This window comes from Formica exsecta, unplaced genomic scaffold (assembly GCF_003651465.1).
Source record: "Formica exsecta isolate Colony F162 unplaced genomic scaffold, ASM365146v1 scaffold475, whole genome shotgun sequence".
In the NCBI taxonomy this organism is placed as follows: Eukaryota; Metazoa; Arthropoda; class Insecta; order Hymenoptera; family Formicidae; genus Formica; species Formica exsecta.
In genome coordinates, this window is record NW_021851988.1 from 72,193 (window position 1) to 91,362 (window position 19,170).

General features: G+C 31.5%; 1 protein-coding gene and 1 long non-coding RNA gene across 2 annotated transcripts; both read left to right on the forward strand.

Moving 5' to 3' along the window:
* Positions 1 to 167: 167 nt before the first annotated feature.
* Positions 168 to 6,686, forward strand: LOC115241300. Its single transcript, XR_003884878.1, has 2 exons — positions 168 to 5,548; positions 6,509 to 6,686. It is a non-coding gene; the product is annotated as an uncharacterized LOC115241300 (long non-coding RNA).
* A 2,472-nt stretch (positions 6,687 to 9,158) lies between these two features.
* LOC115241315 (adenylate cyclase type 10-like) lies at positions 9,159 to 19,118 on the forward strand. Its single transcript, XM_029817013.1, has 30 exons — positions 9,159 to 9,180; positions 9,452 to 9,586; positions 9,697 to 9,972; positions 10,201 to 10,324; positions 10,536 to 10,699; positions 10,779 to 10,916; positions 11,019 to 11,238; positions 11,483 to 11,786; positions 12,026 to 12,153; positions 12,232 to 12,390; positions 12,477 to 12,621; positions 12,815 to 13,231; positions 13,519 to 13,610; positions 13,695 to 13,847; positions 14,135 to 14,222; positions 14,311 to 14,449; positions 14,677 to 14,817; positions 15,002 to 15,151; positions 15,245 to 15,326; positions 15,468 to 15,688; positions 15,883 to 16,026; positions 16,159 to 16,274; positions 16,345 to 16,665; positions 16,851 to 16,990; positions 17,161 to 17,453; positions 17,597 to 17,795; positions 18,226 to 18,365; positions 18,449 to 18,560; positions 18,691 to 18,829; positions 18,899 to 19,118. Exons 1-30 carry the CDS (start codon positions 9,159 to 9,161, stop codon positions 19,040 to 19,042), a joined length of 5,046 nt encoding a protein of 1,681 aa, XP_029672873.1. The 3' UTR covers positions 19,043 to 19,118.
* Positions 19,119 to 19,170: the final 52 nt, after the last annotated feature.

Below are 19,170 nucleotides of genomic sequence, written 5' to 3' on the forward strand. Positions count from 1 at the left end.
TATAATATATATTAATTATTATTTTAATATAATTTACAAGAATTATTATATATACAAGAATTTTTATTCAACAATTTAAAACATAAAAATAAAAACTATTATAAGTGATTGTTACACTTGTGTGTAATGTTCCAAAAATTTTTGTATATTAAATATTTAATTAATCAAAGAACCGCGACATTTTGCAGAACAAAGGCATCGACGGTTTTCAATATGAGAGACGGAGAAGATAACTCGCAAGTTCATCAACAGGATGCCAGATAAGTACTCGAGGTTTCTTCTACGGTATTTCGAAGTATCAGTCTCTTCGTTATCTCAATGTTGTCATACGCACACACATTCGCGAACGTAGAGACAGTCTATAGAGCATCCTTAGAAACATAGTGGAAAAGAAACCGAAACGAACAACAACTACACACCAACAGTAAAACTACAATATATCATCTATAATAACAACTACAGCAACAACCAACACGCCTGCCTGTATATCGCTCATTACTCATCATCATCATCATCTTCTTTGTCATCATTCATCATTAATCGGCATCTCATCGTCCACGTGGCACATTGTGCTTGAAGGAATTGGCAAGATCAAGAAGCCGGAAGCTTCTTCAAACTGCTGGTAACTCAAATTGATTAACATCCGATTGTTTACAATGTATAAAATATGATAATAACAGATGACGTACGATGATTTTGGATGAATTAGTTTGAAGATGTGCTATAAGCGTTTATCTTCTCTCTTTTAAACAGCTTCAGCGATGTCTAGATCGTTGTAGACGTCATAATTTATTATTGTTGCAATAATGTATTAAAACATACATATTTGTGCGACTTGTTGTTTATTATACAATTCTTTGCAGCGCAACGTACAATATCGTTAAAAAAAATTGACGATTTGTTAGAAGAGCTTGTTTCATATTTATTTCTCCGATATTCTCTTTTATAATCCTAAGTAGGTATATAATTAAATTAGAGCGCTGCAAAGAAATAGATTAGATTAACGATTGAATGAAACAATAAAAGATTCGCATAAATTACGATTCTATATTTTTTGGATCTTGATATTTCCAAATATCGTTTATTTTTTTTTAAATATCCAAATATTTATCATGGATATATAAAAGGATTCGCTGGAGCAGATACGAGTTTGCATACTAATCGGCATCTGTCAGTAATTAAAATTACATTTTTTGTTTAATTACTTTGATCTTAGCAAAGAAAAAATAAGGAAATTATAAGAAAGTTAATAAGAATTTATACCATGTTGCATTCCTAATTAGAAATTAGCTTCATCATTGTTGTTTTATATTCTTTCCATTTTTATTTATTTATTTTAATTTTCTCGAGAATTAATTGGAAAGTACATAATTAATTTTAGAATCTTCCTCAATATTCGAGATTTTGAAAAATTAATATTTAAAAGACTAAACATTTTTTTAGATATATTTTTGAATACATTTTCTAGAATGTTGCATCAAATTCTTGCAACCGATACGTCAATCGCAAAAAGTAAAAATACACAAAAAGATACGTCGCTGTAAATATTACAGCAATTTGCAGGATCGAAATGTATTCCGCAACAAAAGATCGCAAGGAGCCAAGAGAACGTGGCCGAGGCACTAAAAAGTCTGTTGTAAATAATATTATATTTATGTTTCTTCTTTCATGTGTGCGATAGTCCCGATCGTCGAGAACTATTCCTCTTGAATCCCCATTTAAAGATTTATATCCACTCCCAAAATACACCACTGTAGCATCTCCTGTACATGCATATCTGACTGAATGAAATTTGCATGTACTTGAGATTGTTCGGATACTCGAGAGTGTACAATTACTACGCATATATATATCGTACGAGGACAACAGATCGTAATAAAATATCGCAAAAAAAATTGATCTTTTAAATCTCAATTTTAAATGAATAGATTCTTAAATAGGCAATCTGTTAAAAAAGGTGTTAACAAAAACTTGTGATGGTGTAAATTATTTAATGATAAGCGTACTTTTACATTAAGTTAAAGCAAGATATGTCATCATAGATTGTATATATCTGCGACAAAATGCATTTAAGGAGTAATGATGTGGTATCGATCGCTTATGAATTTGATGATATAATTAAATATGCAGAATGCGATATTTTATTACATTCTCTTTTTTCTCTTTATGCGAGTAATCGATTGATTACCGTCAAAACTTGATACAAATGAGATGTTTTGAAGAACTGGAAATGTTTGAAGATAAGTTGGCGAGCGATCTGAATAGATACAACATTTTCGAGTAAATAATTGCTTTCTTGTGGAAACTCGAACGCGATAACGTATCGCAAAATAGGAACGATTAACGGAGAGAAATTCCATCGGATGATACGTTCCACGATCGTTCGATCTCGCTCGCCGCTAATATCGTCGCGTCTGCCATTGCGGTGAGTTAATTACGAAATGTTGAAAGTGTAAAATTTTATCGTTAATACTTGAGGATACCTCTTGTGTGAATTCCGCGGGTATACGACAGCACTTCTCTCGTTGCTAGTTTACCCATTTCCCGTTCATTAGTTTAATTCCGACGCCTCTGTGCATCTCGACGAAATGTCTACGAACCACTAGATCCAAAAGCAAAGACTTATTAACTCGACTCTAATATATATTTAAACGTTAGGGCATCTATAAGCTGGAATCAAAGTGCGTATTGTGCACGACATAGATATTTATTGAAGCAAAGTGTCGCGAGCTGTAAAATGTATCTAAAAAATCGGATAAAAATGTATTATTACTCTCTTATTTTATCAATATTTTTTGGATTAATAACTATATATAAAAATATTTATTAATTTTTCATTACTTTTTTATTAACAATGAGATTTAATTCATAAAATGTAATGCTTAATTTTTTCAAAAAATTTAATTTAATTATACTTTCTAGAAAAATATTTATATATTTATTGCGATACTTGGCTGCAATTTATGTCCGAGGGATGGCATACGTCGCCGCGATTGAAACAACTTCCTCTCTTACTTCTGACCTCTAATCTCAAATAGATACACGTACAGATGAAATAATCTCAATATTACTAGAGCAATGAGGAAAGTAAAGTAAGAATCTCGTGAAAGAAATATATTTACGTTAAATTTGTGAATATTCTACAAAAAAATCAAATATACAGACAATCTAATAATTGACATATTAATAATTGCTTGGACCATAATATTGATTGGACCTAAATATTATTTATCTGGAATTTTTTATATTTTTATAAAGATGTTAGAAATAGTAAAATTTTATTAGTGACATGCGAGATATTATTGAAAAGTTAATTTTTACAAAAAAGTAGCGCTGTTGTTATTTAATTATTGCCACCTCCAACTGTTTACATTTTGAATTGCGGTTATTGCTGTCCTAAAAAGAACATAATATGATTGTTAAATATCTTTTTCGTATCAAACGAATCAAGAGATCGAAGGTGAGGTGGAGAGGAAGGAAGATGGGAGAAAAATAAAAAGAAACAATTAGTTAATGTGTGCCACCGTCATATCAAGCCTATATCATCGTGTTACATCATATATAGCTAACTAAGCAGAAAAATTAATATTATCGTTAATTGACACAATTGTTAACACGAAATGAATGTTTGATGTATGAATGTGTTACGCGCACCTGATAAAAATCTCAATTTAAAAAAAAACTAAGGGCATTTCACTTTCTTAAAATATGAAATTTTTTATTTTTGGAGATTGCAATAATTCAAATATTTAGATCTCACTTTTATGATGATGTATATCGGGTATTTTTCAAATTTTTAAGTTTAATTTAATTTTGATTGATGTTGCGTGTGAATATTGAATTTAAGATATTAATTCTTTAATATAGACATAATGTAAACATAATTTGGTAATAATCTGATTTTTATTTTGCGAAAAACCGTGATGTGGATATATGCATGAACGGAAGAATGACAGACACAGACAAAATATCGGATCGAATTTCTTGTTGACTTATTAGATTCTATACTAACGTAATATAATATAATAGTAATGTATTATCCGATCACATACACACTCCACGAGTTTCTTTCGATGTCATAGAATCAATGTCGTCCGCATCCGAAGGATGAAAATGGCTCGGGTGAGAGAACGAACGAGAGGGAGGATGCGATTGATTTTCGCAACAGATCGCGCCTAAAATCGTTAGAAACATAATAATCGGTAGCGTAATAAGCACTCGTTAAACTTTAGGCCCGATTTTACTTAGCAACAATCGTCGTCACTTGATCCTCTCGTCCACAATCTAGAAACATCGCGCTGTCATTTCCGTCAACGAATTATATCTTTAAATAAAATGTGACTTGTTCGGAGAAACATTACGTTAAATACTTTCTCTAAATGCTCTCTCACGCCTAAAATCGTTTTTCAAAACAATTACTCGAGAAGATATTTAACCACGTAAATCATGATAGATCTTTCGCTGTGTAAATTATCCATCGGCTATTATCCAGATCCTCCTCCCCTCGAATCTCACCGTTTATACGGTACTCAAGGTGATCCTAAAGCGAGACTGCAGAGTGAGACGAGAGTGAGAGGTTGAGTGAAAGAGAGCGAAAGAAAAGCGGTCTTGATATTATTTTTTGACTCGTGATTATTAAGTGTCCGCGATAAGAAAATACCAAAAAAGTACGATTTTTATGTGAATATTGTAAGGAAAACCGTACCGGCGTAATCGCAATCCTTATTGGATGCTGCTTCAAGATAAAAAAAAATTAAGACTCTGAACACATCATGATTTAACAGAAATCGAGATTCTGTGCGACAAATCAAAAGACGATTATCATATATCAAAATGTTTAATTTTTTTTTTTAGATCGAATATAACAAATATCGAAGCTTTTTATCTTTATCATCATTTTTCTCCATTATGCTGGTAATCGGTGCATTGCAGAAAATTCTCACTGAGAAGAATAGATCAGCATCCAATGCATCTGATAAGGCTCGATACCGGTACGATATGATTCCAAGCCACTCCTTTTCTATTCTCCAATTTCTACGTATTTAATCGCTAAGTGAACAATTGATAACAAATTTAACGAAGAAGAAACGCACGAGGGAGAACGCTTGATTAAATTATTGTGTAATATTTATCGTTAATAATCTCGAAGAAAAGTCGACGCAATACAACTTTCGATCGCGTGTATATATCTAAGCGGATGATAATAATATGCGACAACGCGGAAGTATAATGTCGCAAAAGTGTGTAACAAAAGTGCGCATTGAGCAGAGAGTGAAAGAGAGGGAGAGAAAGTGGGAGAAAAAGAGAGCAAGAATACGAGTGAGATAGATCCTGTTTTGCCTAGAGAGAGAGTCCTTGCGACACCAATTAATTAACCGTCTCGTCTATGTGGAGTGAGTGTTGCGCTTAATCCGCCGAAAATCGCCGAAAATCGCACCAACAAATTGCTCTCACGTTCATTTTTTATGATTTTTTCTCGCGCTTCGGTGATTTCCGGCCACGGGCAGGAGAGTTGATGATTATAAACGAGAGAGAGAGAGAGAGAAAGGTACTGGCAAATTACGGTGAAGAGTGCGACGAACCTAAAAATAAGATTTATCGAAGTAAGTTAAGAAATAAGCTAATTAAAGTAACAGTTTATTAAAGTACATTGTTGCAACTGCCATGCTGTGTGCCATTATATAACGAGTCACGTTTGTCGTAAAAAGCAAAAAGAACAAAAAAAAGAAGAAGATATATGAAGCGAAATAATTGTGTGCGCGTTCTCGTCTGAAATTTTTTAGTTACACCGCTTTGAAATCGCTGGATTTACATCGTCGTCCTTACGATAAATTCCTCTTGATGTAATGCAATATTTATCATACAATTTCTCGAAATGACAATTTTAGTAAATAATATAAATACAGAAAAGAAGTGATAGAGTATATATATGTTACATATACATATATAAATATATATAAGTAAAACGTAACGAAGAAAAATGTACCTTTTTTTAAATACATACTAACTTAGCTTTGCAGATAATTTTACAGATAAAATGCATCATACACACTGGAAAGTACGTCGAAGGACAACGGAGTAAATTTCTGGCAGCAGATATCGCGAACGAATTCGCTCGAGCTCGCGGTATTCGCGTGCATTTGCTTGCGCGGATCGACATGCACATTAAATAGCACGTGACACAACCGAGGTGTATTGTAATTAATAAATATCGTAATTAATGTACGTCAATACGCGCGCAGGCACGTGCACGATGCGCTTCGCACTTTTGCGTTCTTCTTCACGGTCTATATGAATGAAAGAAGTCCTAAAAAATAAAATTCAAGACGGAGTTTGGTGCGACGATCCGTTTCTACGATGGCGAAACGATTGCCAGAAGAGGCAAGAATTTTGCTTTAAAAAATGCATCCTGCGAATACTCTCTTCCGTATATAGGTACTCCGATTGACGTGGCGATTACGATAAATCGTTGAATCGCATATTTTCTTGTATAGATATAAATAGAAAGGTACTGGCAAATTACGGTGAAGAGTGCGACGAACCTAAAAATAAGATTTATCGAAGTAAGTTAAGAAATAAGCTAATTAAAGTAACAGTTTATTAAAGTACATTGTTGCAACTGCCATGCTGTGTGCCATTATATAACGAGTCACGTTTGTCGTAAAAAGCAAAAAGAACAAAAAAAAGAAGAAGATATATGAAGCGAAATAATTGTGTGCGCGTTCTCGTCTGAAATTTTTTAGTTACACCGCTTTGAAATCGCTGGATTTACATCGTCGTCCTTACGATAAATTCCTCTTGATGTAATGCAATATTTATCATACAATTTCTCGAAATGACAATTTTAGTAAATAATATAAATACAGAAAAGAAGTGATAGAGTATATATATGTTACATATACATATATAAATATATATAAGTAAAACGTAACGAAGAAAAATGTACCTTTTTTTAAATACATACTAACTTAGCTTTGCAGATAATTTTACAGATAAAATGCATCATACACACTGGAAAGTACGTCGAAGGACAACGGAGTAAATTTCTGGCAGCAGATATCGCGAACGAATTCGCTCGAGCTCGCGGTATTCGCGTGCATTTGCTTGCGCGGATCGACATGCACATTAAATAGCACGTGACACAACCGAGGTGTATTGTAATTAATAAATATCGTAATTAATGTACGTCAATACGCGCGCAGGCACGTGCACGATGCGCTTCGCACTTTTGCGTTCTTCTTCACGGTCTATATGAATGAAAGAAGTCCTAAAAAATAAAATTCAAGACGGAGTTTGGTGCGACGATCCGTTTCTACGATGGCGAAACGATTGCCAGAAGAGGCAAGAATTTTGCTTTAAAAAATGCATCCTGCGAATACTCTCTTCCGTATATAGGTACTCCGATTGACGTGGCGATTACGATAAATCGTTGAATCGCATATTTTCTTGTATAGATATAAATATATTATATACGTACATATATACATATAATATCTGTTAATAATAATAATTTATTGCGCGCTATAAGAAAAGTCGTTTCGTTATTGCATAGTGTTGTGTAGAAGATTTATCGATGTTGTTATTATATAATAGTTGTCTTTTTTTGATATATGTAATTGCCTCGTCTATCGTTCTTAATATAAATTCGCAGGAGATACTGATAGCGTTATTATATCTTATGATGCAAGTAAGTACCGATGAGATGCTCCTTTAATTTTTACAACTCGTTTATTTTGTTTGTCAAATTATCTCATGCTTTGAACAAGTTTAATATAATTTTTGGTATATTTGGTATATGTAAGATATATAAATTTTGTGGAATTTACATTTTAATATACATATTAAATGTTTTATTTTTAAATAAATTTAAATTTACATATAAATTAGAAAAAATATATTTTACAGATTATAATATTAATCCTATTTTTACAATGTATAAATAATAATTAAAAATATAAAATAAATGTTTTATTTTTAAATAAATTTAAATTTACATATAAATTAGAAAAAAATATATTTTACAGATTATAATATTAATCCTATTTTTACAATGTATAAATAATAATTAAAAATATAAAAACATATTTTGTATTTAGTAAATTTTAATGAATTAATATGGCAATTCGTTACGTAGCAACGGATCACCGTAACAGCACGAGCCGATTTCGTGTAACGCGATGTCTTACAATAGCGAGTATAATCCACTCTCGCTCTTAGTTGGCGATCAATGGTTTAAGGCAAAAAAAAAGAAGGATTACTAAATAACTATGCAAGTAAACCAAATGAGATGACGTCGACCCATTATAGATTCAAGCACAATAAGGACTAGTAGGGCCAGGCACAATAAAATTCGGCCGTCACGTTGTAGGCAGCGATCTGTTAGAGCGGACAAGTCGTATATATAAGTATCTATATATAGCGAGACTATTAAATAAACACATATTGTCTATTGTCCGACGAGTGTATTTATTGTTGACGCTGATCGTTCCCTTCTGCAAGCCTCTGAGCAATCCGATTGAATTGAATAAATATCTCACAGAAGAAAAACTAATTTTTATTTATTAATTCCTCAGTGTTTTTATTCCTGAACATATCTAGTTAAATTATGTATCACCGACAAAGGTAAAAATAGCCAGTCTTACGGGTACTCGCTTAGTTTGAAAAATCCACTGTATGCTAACGATCTCTTTCAGAAAATATAACGACCAAAGTAATAAGTATAGAAAAAATAATAAGCATTGTTGATAACAACAGAAATGCAGTTACTCTAGAAAGAAAATTATTTTCAAAAAGAATCGAGAAATAATTTGCTATTATTATTATAATTCACAGTTGAAAATATCATTATTCTTTAATTATCTAAAGGCCCATCAAGCTCACTTAATCGTAACAAAAATTGAAATAATATGTGCATTATTATACACATATATAATTCGTAAAATTGATATAAACAATGAAATTATAACATATATAATATCTGAAGTTTTCTTCCAAGCTTACATCTGAACAGAATTTCTTTTATTTTAATTGCAAATACATAGATATATATAGAAATTACTAGCGTTTATAATTAATTATCTAATTAATGTAATAATTTAAGAATTTTAGATTATATTATATAATGAAAAAAAAGAAATGACGGATATATAGCAATAAATATGAATTCTTTAGTAATAGAAGGTAAGTTGATTAATACAAAAAAAAGTTACGTTTGAGTTAAGATGTAACCTAATTTACATTTTGCATAGAAACATCAACAGTTTATCAATTTTATAACTTGATTACCGGTTTCGATTACATTATAAAGATCGCGTTAAATATATAATAGCACAATACAAAGTATATTGAACATGTATACATATATATATATCAGTAACGTCAATAACAAGATATTTAATTTATAATTTATAATAAAAATTGAGATGTGTTTAATTGACAATTTATAATGCAGAGCGAACCTCGCGTATTCGATTGGAGCAACATACTAAAATATTCGCATCTATGTGTCCCGATGAAATCCTTGATCATTATGATACTTACGAAACCAGGGAATATCATACGACGTTGTTGCTCGGTGACATTTCAGGTTGCGGATCAGATCATCCAGCCATTTGTCCAATTTTTATATATTAATTGTGCACAATTAATATCATTATCATAATATTATCACGCGTAATTTTAATTTTACGCATGCAGGCTTTACAGATCTCACGGAAAAATATACGAAAACCGGTGTCGGCGGTCCATCTAAACTGTCGGAAACCTTGAACAGTTACATCGGTGCGATGGTGCAGGAAATTCTCTCGCATAACGGAGACGTGGTGAAATTTTCCGGCGACGCGTTTATAGTAATGTGGAAGCTCCAAGAAGGAATGTTTATGCGCGATATCGCGACAGAGGCAATGCAAACTGCGTGTGTCATACAGAAACATTTCGGAACTTACCAAACCGACGTCGGCGTAATTCTTAAAGGTTTAAATGCGCTAAAAATTCGGCCAATGTCAAATTTTAACATTTTAAAAACTTGACTATAAAAATTATGAAAATCAAATTATATTAAAATTCAGTAACATAATTGAAAAACTTATATTCTTTTTATATATATAAGAATAACTTCTAATAGATTATATACATATATCAAGACCGATAATTTCTAAAAGTTTATTATAAGTTATTGAATCTCTATTATATTTTTGATAGTAAAACTTGCCATTGCTTCTGGAAAGACGTACTTCACGTCTATTGGTGATCCAGAAACGTTGTCGTATTATGTTATCACTGGGAAACCTGTCTGGGATGTAAAACTCGCCGAAGGATTATGTCGGTAATATTACAAACTTTTAATTCCTCGTACATTGTGTGCAAATAAATAACAATTATTTACTTATTTATATATCTCTATCTTTAAATTTATATGAGAGAATCAATGAATATCAGAATATAGTATTTTTCCAATTTATCTATTATATTTTATTATTTTTTATGGAAACAATAATAAAAAAAAATGACAAATTAATATTACAATTTCTATCTAGAGGAGGCGATATTCTCGTGGCACCCAGTAGCTGGCAATGGGCGAATCCTAATGAGTATATCCACGAAAAGTTACCGGATGGCATACATACCCTGATCATAGCCTGCTCAGCAATGTGGTATCAATCTAAAACTCAAGATATATTAAATAATGACATTGAGGATGGCACGTAATTTTATATTTAAAACAATAAATAAAAGTATTAAATCTTTCAAATAATAATGCGTATAATTTCAATCATTAGACGACATAGATATCGAACATTTAGAACGCAGAGATTTCGCTTTTGCATCATTCGATACCGATGTAAGTAGTGCAACTTTAATGGATCAGATAGACGATAGTTGGAAGGAACATGGTTTTGAACAAGTCGATTATAGTCGTGAGTTTATAGAGAATAAAAATGTATAACATCCTCGTCATAATACTCTCGTTTACATCATTTCGATATGAAGATCACGTCCGGCAATTACGAATTGTGCAGTGAGGCCCAAAGTCATCAGGGTAGCTAAAGCACTATTGAAAGATTCATTGAGAAGCTACATTCCCAGACCAGTGATACGATCCGTGGAATTGGACGAGCCGTTGGAGCATCTTACAGAGATGAGACAAGTAGTCATACTCTTCATCAATGTCATTACGGCGAATGTGTATAAGGAAAGATTGATCTCGCTCGTTAACAAGGCTTATAAATTAGTCTGCGAGTAAGCGCAATTGCAAAATCATCATTTCCTGTTTTCTTTATTATTCATAATTATATTAAAAGCAGCTATATTTATACACAGTTTTGTCCATATATATATGCATCAATGTGCGAATAATTTTATTCATTATACGCATATTAATTTTATTTATTATGACAATTTGTTGAATAAAAATTAATTTAAAGAGGAATTATCCGTAGTTATGTTTTAATGGTGCGTACAATGAGCAATATTTTTTATCAAGGCTAGTCAACGAAATGCACGGATGCGTGAACAAGACGTCTCTCTTCGACAAGGACCTGATATTCCTTTGCATATTCGGATTGCGAGGCGATAAACATGAGTTGGAATCGCAGATCGGATTGAGATGCGCCAGCAGACTGCGGCAGGATCTTTTAGCGATGAACAATATAAAATCCGTAACGATTGCCGTTACCACTGGGATGACATATTGCGGTGTGATCGGTCACGTTTTACGAAGGGAGTATACCGTGATCGGAATGTCAGTGAACAAAGCGGCACGTTTGATGGTCGCGTACAATAACAAAGTAACTGAATTATAAAAATATAACAAGATAATTATTCGCTCTCCGTTTTTATTTTAATTGTGTGCATATATCTTCATTATATTATGCTAAGTAGATAAATTTTTAGTTATAATTAAAAATTAAATTGAAAAGTAGAACTGGTATAGATTATTTTTTAACAGAGAAAGTTTTAGCATTTAAAAGTGATAAAAGTACCTGATTTAGCTCTTTTATACTAACGTAATTTTTATTTTTTTTAGGTGGTGTGCGATCGTGAGAGTTTCCTGCATTCTCGTCTCGAAGCAAGACATTTTATATTGCAAGAGCCGAGACATTTGAAAGGAATCACGAACATCGGCCCTGTATACGAGTTTCAGGAACAGACAAAGTAATTTTTTGGTAATTATTATTTATCTTTGTAAAATTTTATTTTTTCTTAATGCGACAAGTTGACGTATTATTGTAGATTTACTACGCCTGAATTAACAGAGAGCAATTATCCTTTGCTCGGCCGAGAAGCAGACATCAAGGTTTTCCAGGAGATACTGACGAATATGATAGAATATTCTACCAGGGACAAAACAACGGAACATTCAAAGCCCGAATACAACACACTAATTATAAAGTAAATTTTAATTTAATCTTTTTAAATATTTTTAATTTTTATAAGTATTAATTTTTAATGATGCTAAAAAGATTCTTAATTATCAGAGGCGAGCCGAGAATTGGCAAAACAAGATTGTTGGATGAAATAGCACAGAATATTCCCACAGATATACCATACAGTTATATCTCCCTGATGATGAGCGACGCTAAGGTTAACAAGATTTTTCTGCTTTTATTTAATTTAATTTATGTTTTCAGAAACACGTAAAATACATAAAAATATTTCTCTTTCATATTCTACTTAAAAATTTCGTTAATATATATATATATATATAACTATTTATTTATATAATATTTATTTGTCATTAATTCTTCGAATTAAGCTTTAAAGATCGGTGCTGAACTGATGGAAATCAATGGTTTCTCTCTTATCGTTAGCACAGGCTTCTTACAATTTGATCCATATGATCTTCTCCAAACCGCTGAATTTTCACATCACCACCAGTCCAAGAGAACGCGAGGATAGATTGATGTTAGAACTAGGCCGGATACGCGAACCTGAATTTCTCTGCGCCCTCAATCAGCCCTTCAACGTTCATTTCGCGATGAGCCCACGTTACACGGCTCTATCCGTGCAAGAGAAGCGCAAGATGCTAAGAAAGCTTTTGCTGAAGCTGCTGAGAAGCTGCTTCAGGGAACTATGGGTGATGATCATCGATGACATTCAGTATGGAGATAATGAATCCATGCTATTATTCCGCACGATGACCAGGCGGAACATGGTCTTCTTTGTTCTTAGTATCGGACACAGGTTCGGCGGAGAATACGAAGTGCATCCTGGCATTTTCGAAAGAGCACAAGTATGAATATCAATTAAAAAACAAAATCAAAAAATTATTCTATTTAGAAATATTATATTTTCTTAACTGTTTATATGAATATTATTTTTTATCATTTTATATTCTAAATCTGTATATTGTAAAAAATTTGATTTACATTTAGATAAAAAAATAGTTCATATGATAAGAAATAGCAGTTACATTTAAAATCTGTTTTTTAACAAAATATATATTTTTTTCTTTATATTTGCAATTCAGTAAAAAAAAAAGTATACATAAATATGTAAATTGTCTTTTACTATTAACAGATTATTGAATTAAGTCACATAGACAAGTGGTATCACGCAGCACTAGCGTGTCAGATCCTTCATGTGTACGGAATTCCTCCTGAACTCGAAAAGTTAGTCATTTTATGGAAGATATATGAATCTTTACTTGCATGTATAATTTATGCATCTATATATATGTCTTTTTGTTTCTCTAGATTGATTCAAGAAAAAAGTTTTGGTAATCCAGGATGGATAGAAAGCTATCTGGTAAGCCTTACGCAATCTGGCAGCCTTTTGATAGTATATGTACGCAAAACGCTAGCCGAAGAAATGGGTTATGTACTTCCTCCCATCACTATGCTACAAAGGTTTAATTTAATTTTTAGATTCTAATTTAATCGATAATATTTTTTCTAATATAAAATAAAAATTTTTTATTGCGATATAACGTAAAATTACATAAAAGCCAAATTTTAAAGTTTAATAATACGGAATACAAATTAATATAATATCTATTATAAATATCATTTTTTCGCAGATAGTATTTTAACAAATGTTTTTTCTTGTAATAATTACAAATATAATATTAATATATTAAATTAACAGTATTTAGTATAAAAATATTACAAATGTATGCCAATCAGTAATTGTTTAGATTTGTCTCAGAGGACATCGTGCAAAAAAACGATGTTAACGAAGAAAATCGTTCAGACAAATGGCAGATGTATCGGACAAGTTATCGAGTAAGAGAGAAAGAGAAATTTTCTCTCAATAATTCTATAACAAGTAATTAACAAGTGGTTAATAAGTGATATGTGATTTTAATTTTAGAATGATCCAATAACTTCGCTACATCTGCAACGGGCCGTTCATAAATCAGAAACAATTGATGATGAAGAAAAGATCGCTGTTTGCAAATTCGCGAAAGGTTTTGTACCAGAAGAGGGAAATACTGAGATGACAATGGACGGTAAAAAATTAATGATTATTACTAATTTATTAGTTCATGCATGGAATTCCACAATTTTAAAGGATATATTTATATATTTTCATAATATAACTTTTTTTCTTTATTTAAATAATTATATATATATATAGTTTTATCATTTTATAGACACATTGTGTACAGTTATCTATTCTTCTATATAAAACAATTACAATTAATTATAATACAATTGTGTTATATGATGCCAACAGTAATGATCTTGAAACTCTTCGACTCATTAACACCATTGGATCAACTACTACTAAAATGCGCATCAGTGTTGGGAGAAATTGTTAATAGAGACATGTTACGATATCTAATGGAAGATAAACCTGCTAGAGAAATTGGACTCGGTAAACAGATTAAGAAAATGCAAATATCATATAACGATCTTTTAAATTGAAGTGATGTATTCAGAAATTATCGTGTATCAATTTATCTTTTATATTAATAATTACGCAATTTAATCACGTGTATATATGCGATTAAAAGGAAACAAAAAAAAATTGTTTAAGGTAATATTTATTTTTATCGCAGCCATTCAGAAACTCTTCGAAATTCGAATTTTTGGATGCGCGCGGGGTGATTTTACTACAGGTGGTAGGCCATTGGTATTTTACAGAAATATAAAAAAGATTAGCGTCGAGACAGAAATTGAGTGCGATTGTATAGGCCTCATAATACGAGGTATATTAAAAAATATATTTTAAAGAAGTTTGAATAAAGAGATCATGTGTCTCGTTAAAATTCTTTATAATAATGAAAATAAAATTTATCCAGATGAACTAGCTGACTTGCCGCGATACGCGTCTTGCGGTTTAATCCGTTTCAAAATGTCAATGTTTCGCGAAACTACTTACAGGTATTGATAATTTTATTATTGCCATATAATCCTAATCAATGACAATATTGAGATATTTTGAAATTGTCCTTCTTAAATTCTATAAAATAAATAATACTTTAAATATTAATAAAATTGTATTTTACTTTTTTATATACGAAGATCACTTACAGAAAATCAGAAAATAGAATTGCACAGCAAAGCATTAAAATTTCTTCAAAGACATATCAGACGATGTATGGCATGTGGCGAGTTACAATTTGGAAAATTGTTAGGCAAAACAACCGTCCAAGAAATTAAAAAAAGAAGAGCAACTATTGAGCTTCCCGAAACGTATCAACTTGAAGAAGCGACTTACACTCTCAAAGAAGATGCAGACGACGGTATTATACATAGAATTAGTCTAAAGCAACTCTGAATTTAGATTGAATCTGGTTTATAATACAAAAATCTTAAAATTGACAAAGATTTTAATATCATGTTGCGATAATGATATATGTGTATTAATGATATTTAAATAGTTAGCCATCTTCTAATAATATATAAATATATTGTCCGCTACAAGATATGCAACAAGAAAGAACACCGATTTGTCTCAATATTTTCCGAAAAGTCAGGAAGCCAATCAAAACCTTCTCTAACGTTGACTTTGCCAACTGCCAATGCCACCTTATATTAATAACCGTCTATGCGCAAATGTTAGATCATTGTCAAGGAATCGGTGAGTCAACGTAACAAAGAGAGAGAGAGAGGGAGAAAAATATTTTTTCTTATTTTATAATTATATAATTAATTATGTATTTTCTTATTTATTTTATAAATTACACAAACTTAACTGCTTCGTTTTTATTAGGAAAGCCAGACATGATCTTGATGGCAATTCTGGAATTTGTAGAAGTGTGTTTGGCAGATAACAATGTACCTCAAGCTCGTAGACTTTTGAATGATGCTGAAGTTGTGCTTCAGCAAGTAAGACGAAATAAAAATATCCTAGAATAAACAATAAACTTAAAAAAAGAATAATGATTCTTAATGACAGATGTTCGAAACTCACAAAGAAGAATCAATATTCCTGTCTTATATCACCGCAAAAATCCGAACGTTTCAAGGTAGATGCCATCTGGAAAGTGGTCTACTTTCCGAAGCGAAGAAAAAACTGAACGAGGCAATGAACAGTCTGGGTTATTATTTTCCGGAACACAACTTCCCGATTAATTTGAAGTCGACAATACAACTCGAGTTGTTAAGATGGAAACTGACTTGTCCCAAGCCTTGGAGAATCGACACCGTCGATGAGCTCACTATAAATTATATCGAACAATTGGCTACTTGCTTAGCACAAATGTTTGAAGTCTTTAGAGTAAAAATCGTTGTTTTGCTCCGCAAAGATATATTCGAGTTAATAGAGTTATAGATTATTTTTTATAAAAAAGCAAATTATTATTGCTTTACATATTTATCATTCTTATTACTCATAATATTAAAACTTATTTTACATCAAATTTTATGAGATTTGATAGAATTATAATCAATGAATATTTGCAGGGAACACAAGGAATGATAAACCACGCACGATTAGCAGCTATATGGAGCTTGAATGCTGCGTTAGAGTCGTCGAGAGATTTTTTCACGCTCTGCACTTCGTTTACGAACATGATGCTTACTGCTCACGTCTATCGAAAAAGGTACCTTGACAGATCAAATAATTAGAGAAAGTCCATTTTAATTTTATAAAATTATCAGACTGGTAATCGTCGCAGATATCAGAAAACTATTATGATCCACATTTATAGCGTTATTAAATCTCATTTTTTTTTTCTATTGAAACAATAGTTAAATTATTTTAATTTTTTAGCCGGTCAGTTATTCCTTATTTGGAAAAACAGGCTCTCAATATATGTGCGAAAAAAGGGGATTTTCTCGAATTCCAAGAGCTCAAAGGCATCGCCGAAGTTTATGCTGGAGTATTTTTCTCGCGATGGTTGAGAGGAGAGATTAACAAAGCGATCAGAATCGGCTTTATCGTGTCAAGGATGGCGCAAACCATGGATTCCGTGTTTCTCAAAACGCTCATACTACCGAGATTAGCGCACTTGCTCATGATGTCACGTCGTCATTCAGAAGTCGTAGTTTTATTGAGAGAATTGGGTAAGCTTTTAGTCATCACAATTGTTTAAAATGAACAGTTATTAACAAATCGAATCTATCAAATACGTATAGAATAAACTATATAACAGATTGAGTAAATATAATTAATTACATATAAAAGCGTATTGAAAAATTTAATATAGAATTCGCGTCGGAAAACGACTTGGAAAAATCGAGCCGCACATGGTATTACGCTACTTGCGCCGACGTACAACTCGACACAGGCATTACAATACTCTCATTTCAAAATTGCGAGCAATATTATCTTAAAGAAGGGGAGTCCATAATCAGCCTGCACGATCCCGAAGCGGAGAGACGATATTTCACCTCCATGTGGCTGTGGTAAAGAGAACTTTTACTTTGTGAATTATAATTGAGATTAATCAAAAAATAAATTATTATTATCATGTTTATTAAAATTAAAGCTCTTGAGATTTGTTCTGATATATATATATATATATATATGTTTCATAACAGAACTACAACCATTGAAAGTTGATGTGAGTATTTGAAACATTTTCTGTCAGTCTGATATTGTTTACATTTTGTAAGAGTTTGTAATACATTTGTAAATAAACAAGTTAAATTAAATGTCTTCTTTCTTTTCTTTTTCAAATATTCACATCAATTTTCAATGGTTGTAGTTCTGTTAAGAAGCATTTACAGACATATGTTTATTAAACAATTTCAACTTTAAATAACTTCAATAACACGCCTTTAATGTATGGACCTCGAGTCATAGGACACCCTGTATATATATATCTTATAAAAGGTGTATCAGAACGGAGCAGTGGGAAGCTGTGAAAGTTTGGAACAGCAGGAACGTAACAGCCGAGAGCGTGGTGGACGAGCACAAGGTGGCTGCGACGATTACGGCGTTGAAGAAACTTGAGGGACTGCTACTTTTGTACGGTAATAAAAAAAATATAAGAGTATTCAATCGTTACACAATATTCGTATTTCGTCGTTACCAAGATAAAGTCACAAATTTGCAGTGCGGGAAGTTACTAATAGAAACATCAACGCGCTAAACACGATGACAGAAATTAAAAATATATTCAAACATATCGAAAATATGGTAAAGATTGTAAAAATTGCGATTCCCAGGTATTAAAAAAACTATTAATTGGTCTTTTCTATTTTATCTATTTGCAATATTCGAAATTATGTTTTAAGAACATTGCAATTTTAACTCACTTCTTTTATTGGAATAATTATGATGCTATAATGTTCGCAGATATATGTTAATGAAAGCTTACTATTATATGACCCAATCGCGAAAAAATGCTGCAATAAAGATGTTACAACAAACGAAGAAATTATCTATGAAGGTAGATAACAGAATGATTTATACATGGGCAAATCATTGTCAACAGGTATGACATAATTTTTATTATAATTTGATGTGATTTCGATAGTTAAATTTTATTACATTATTTATTCAGGATTGGATGGGCGCCATGTCTTCCATACATGAAGATTTATGGAAAGAAAGAACTATTAAGTTAGATTATATTCAAGACGAAGTGAATGTTAACGAATCGATCATGATACCTTTTACCTTTCCCTTGCCGAAATATATTTTGTAAATATTTATAACATATTATGTTATTTGTGTAAATATATCTGTTAAATTTAATTTTTATGTAACCTTAAATAAATTAGTAACATGTTATAATATTATAACTGATATAATAATATGAATATTATTATAAGA

Bases quoted from the DNA above. Each gene is read 5' to 3' on its own strand.
- LOC115241315 (XM_029817013.1), top strand. From the start codon at position 9,159: ATGAATTCTTTAGTAATAGAAG. The intron at 13,611-13,694 runs GTTAGTCATTTT...TTGTTTCTCTAG, and splicing joins ATTCCTCCTGAACTCGAAAA to ATTGATTCAAGAAAAAAGTT. The intron at 15,327-15,467 runs GTATTGATAATT...TTATATACGAAG, and splicing joins TTTCGCGAAACTACTTACAG to ATCACTTACAGAAAATCAGA.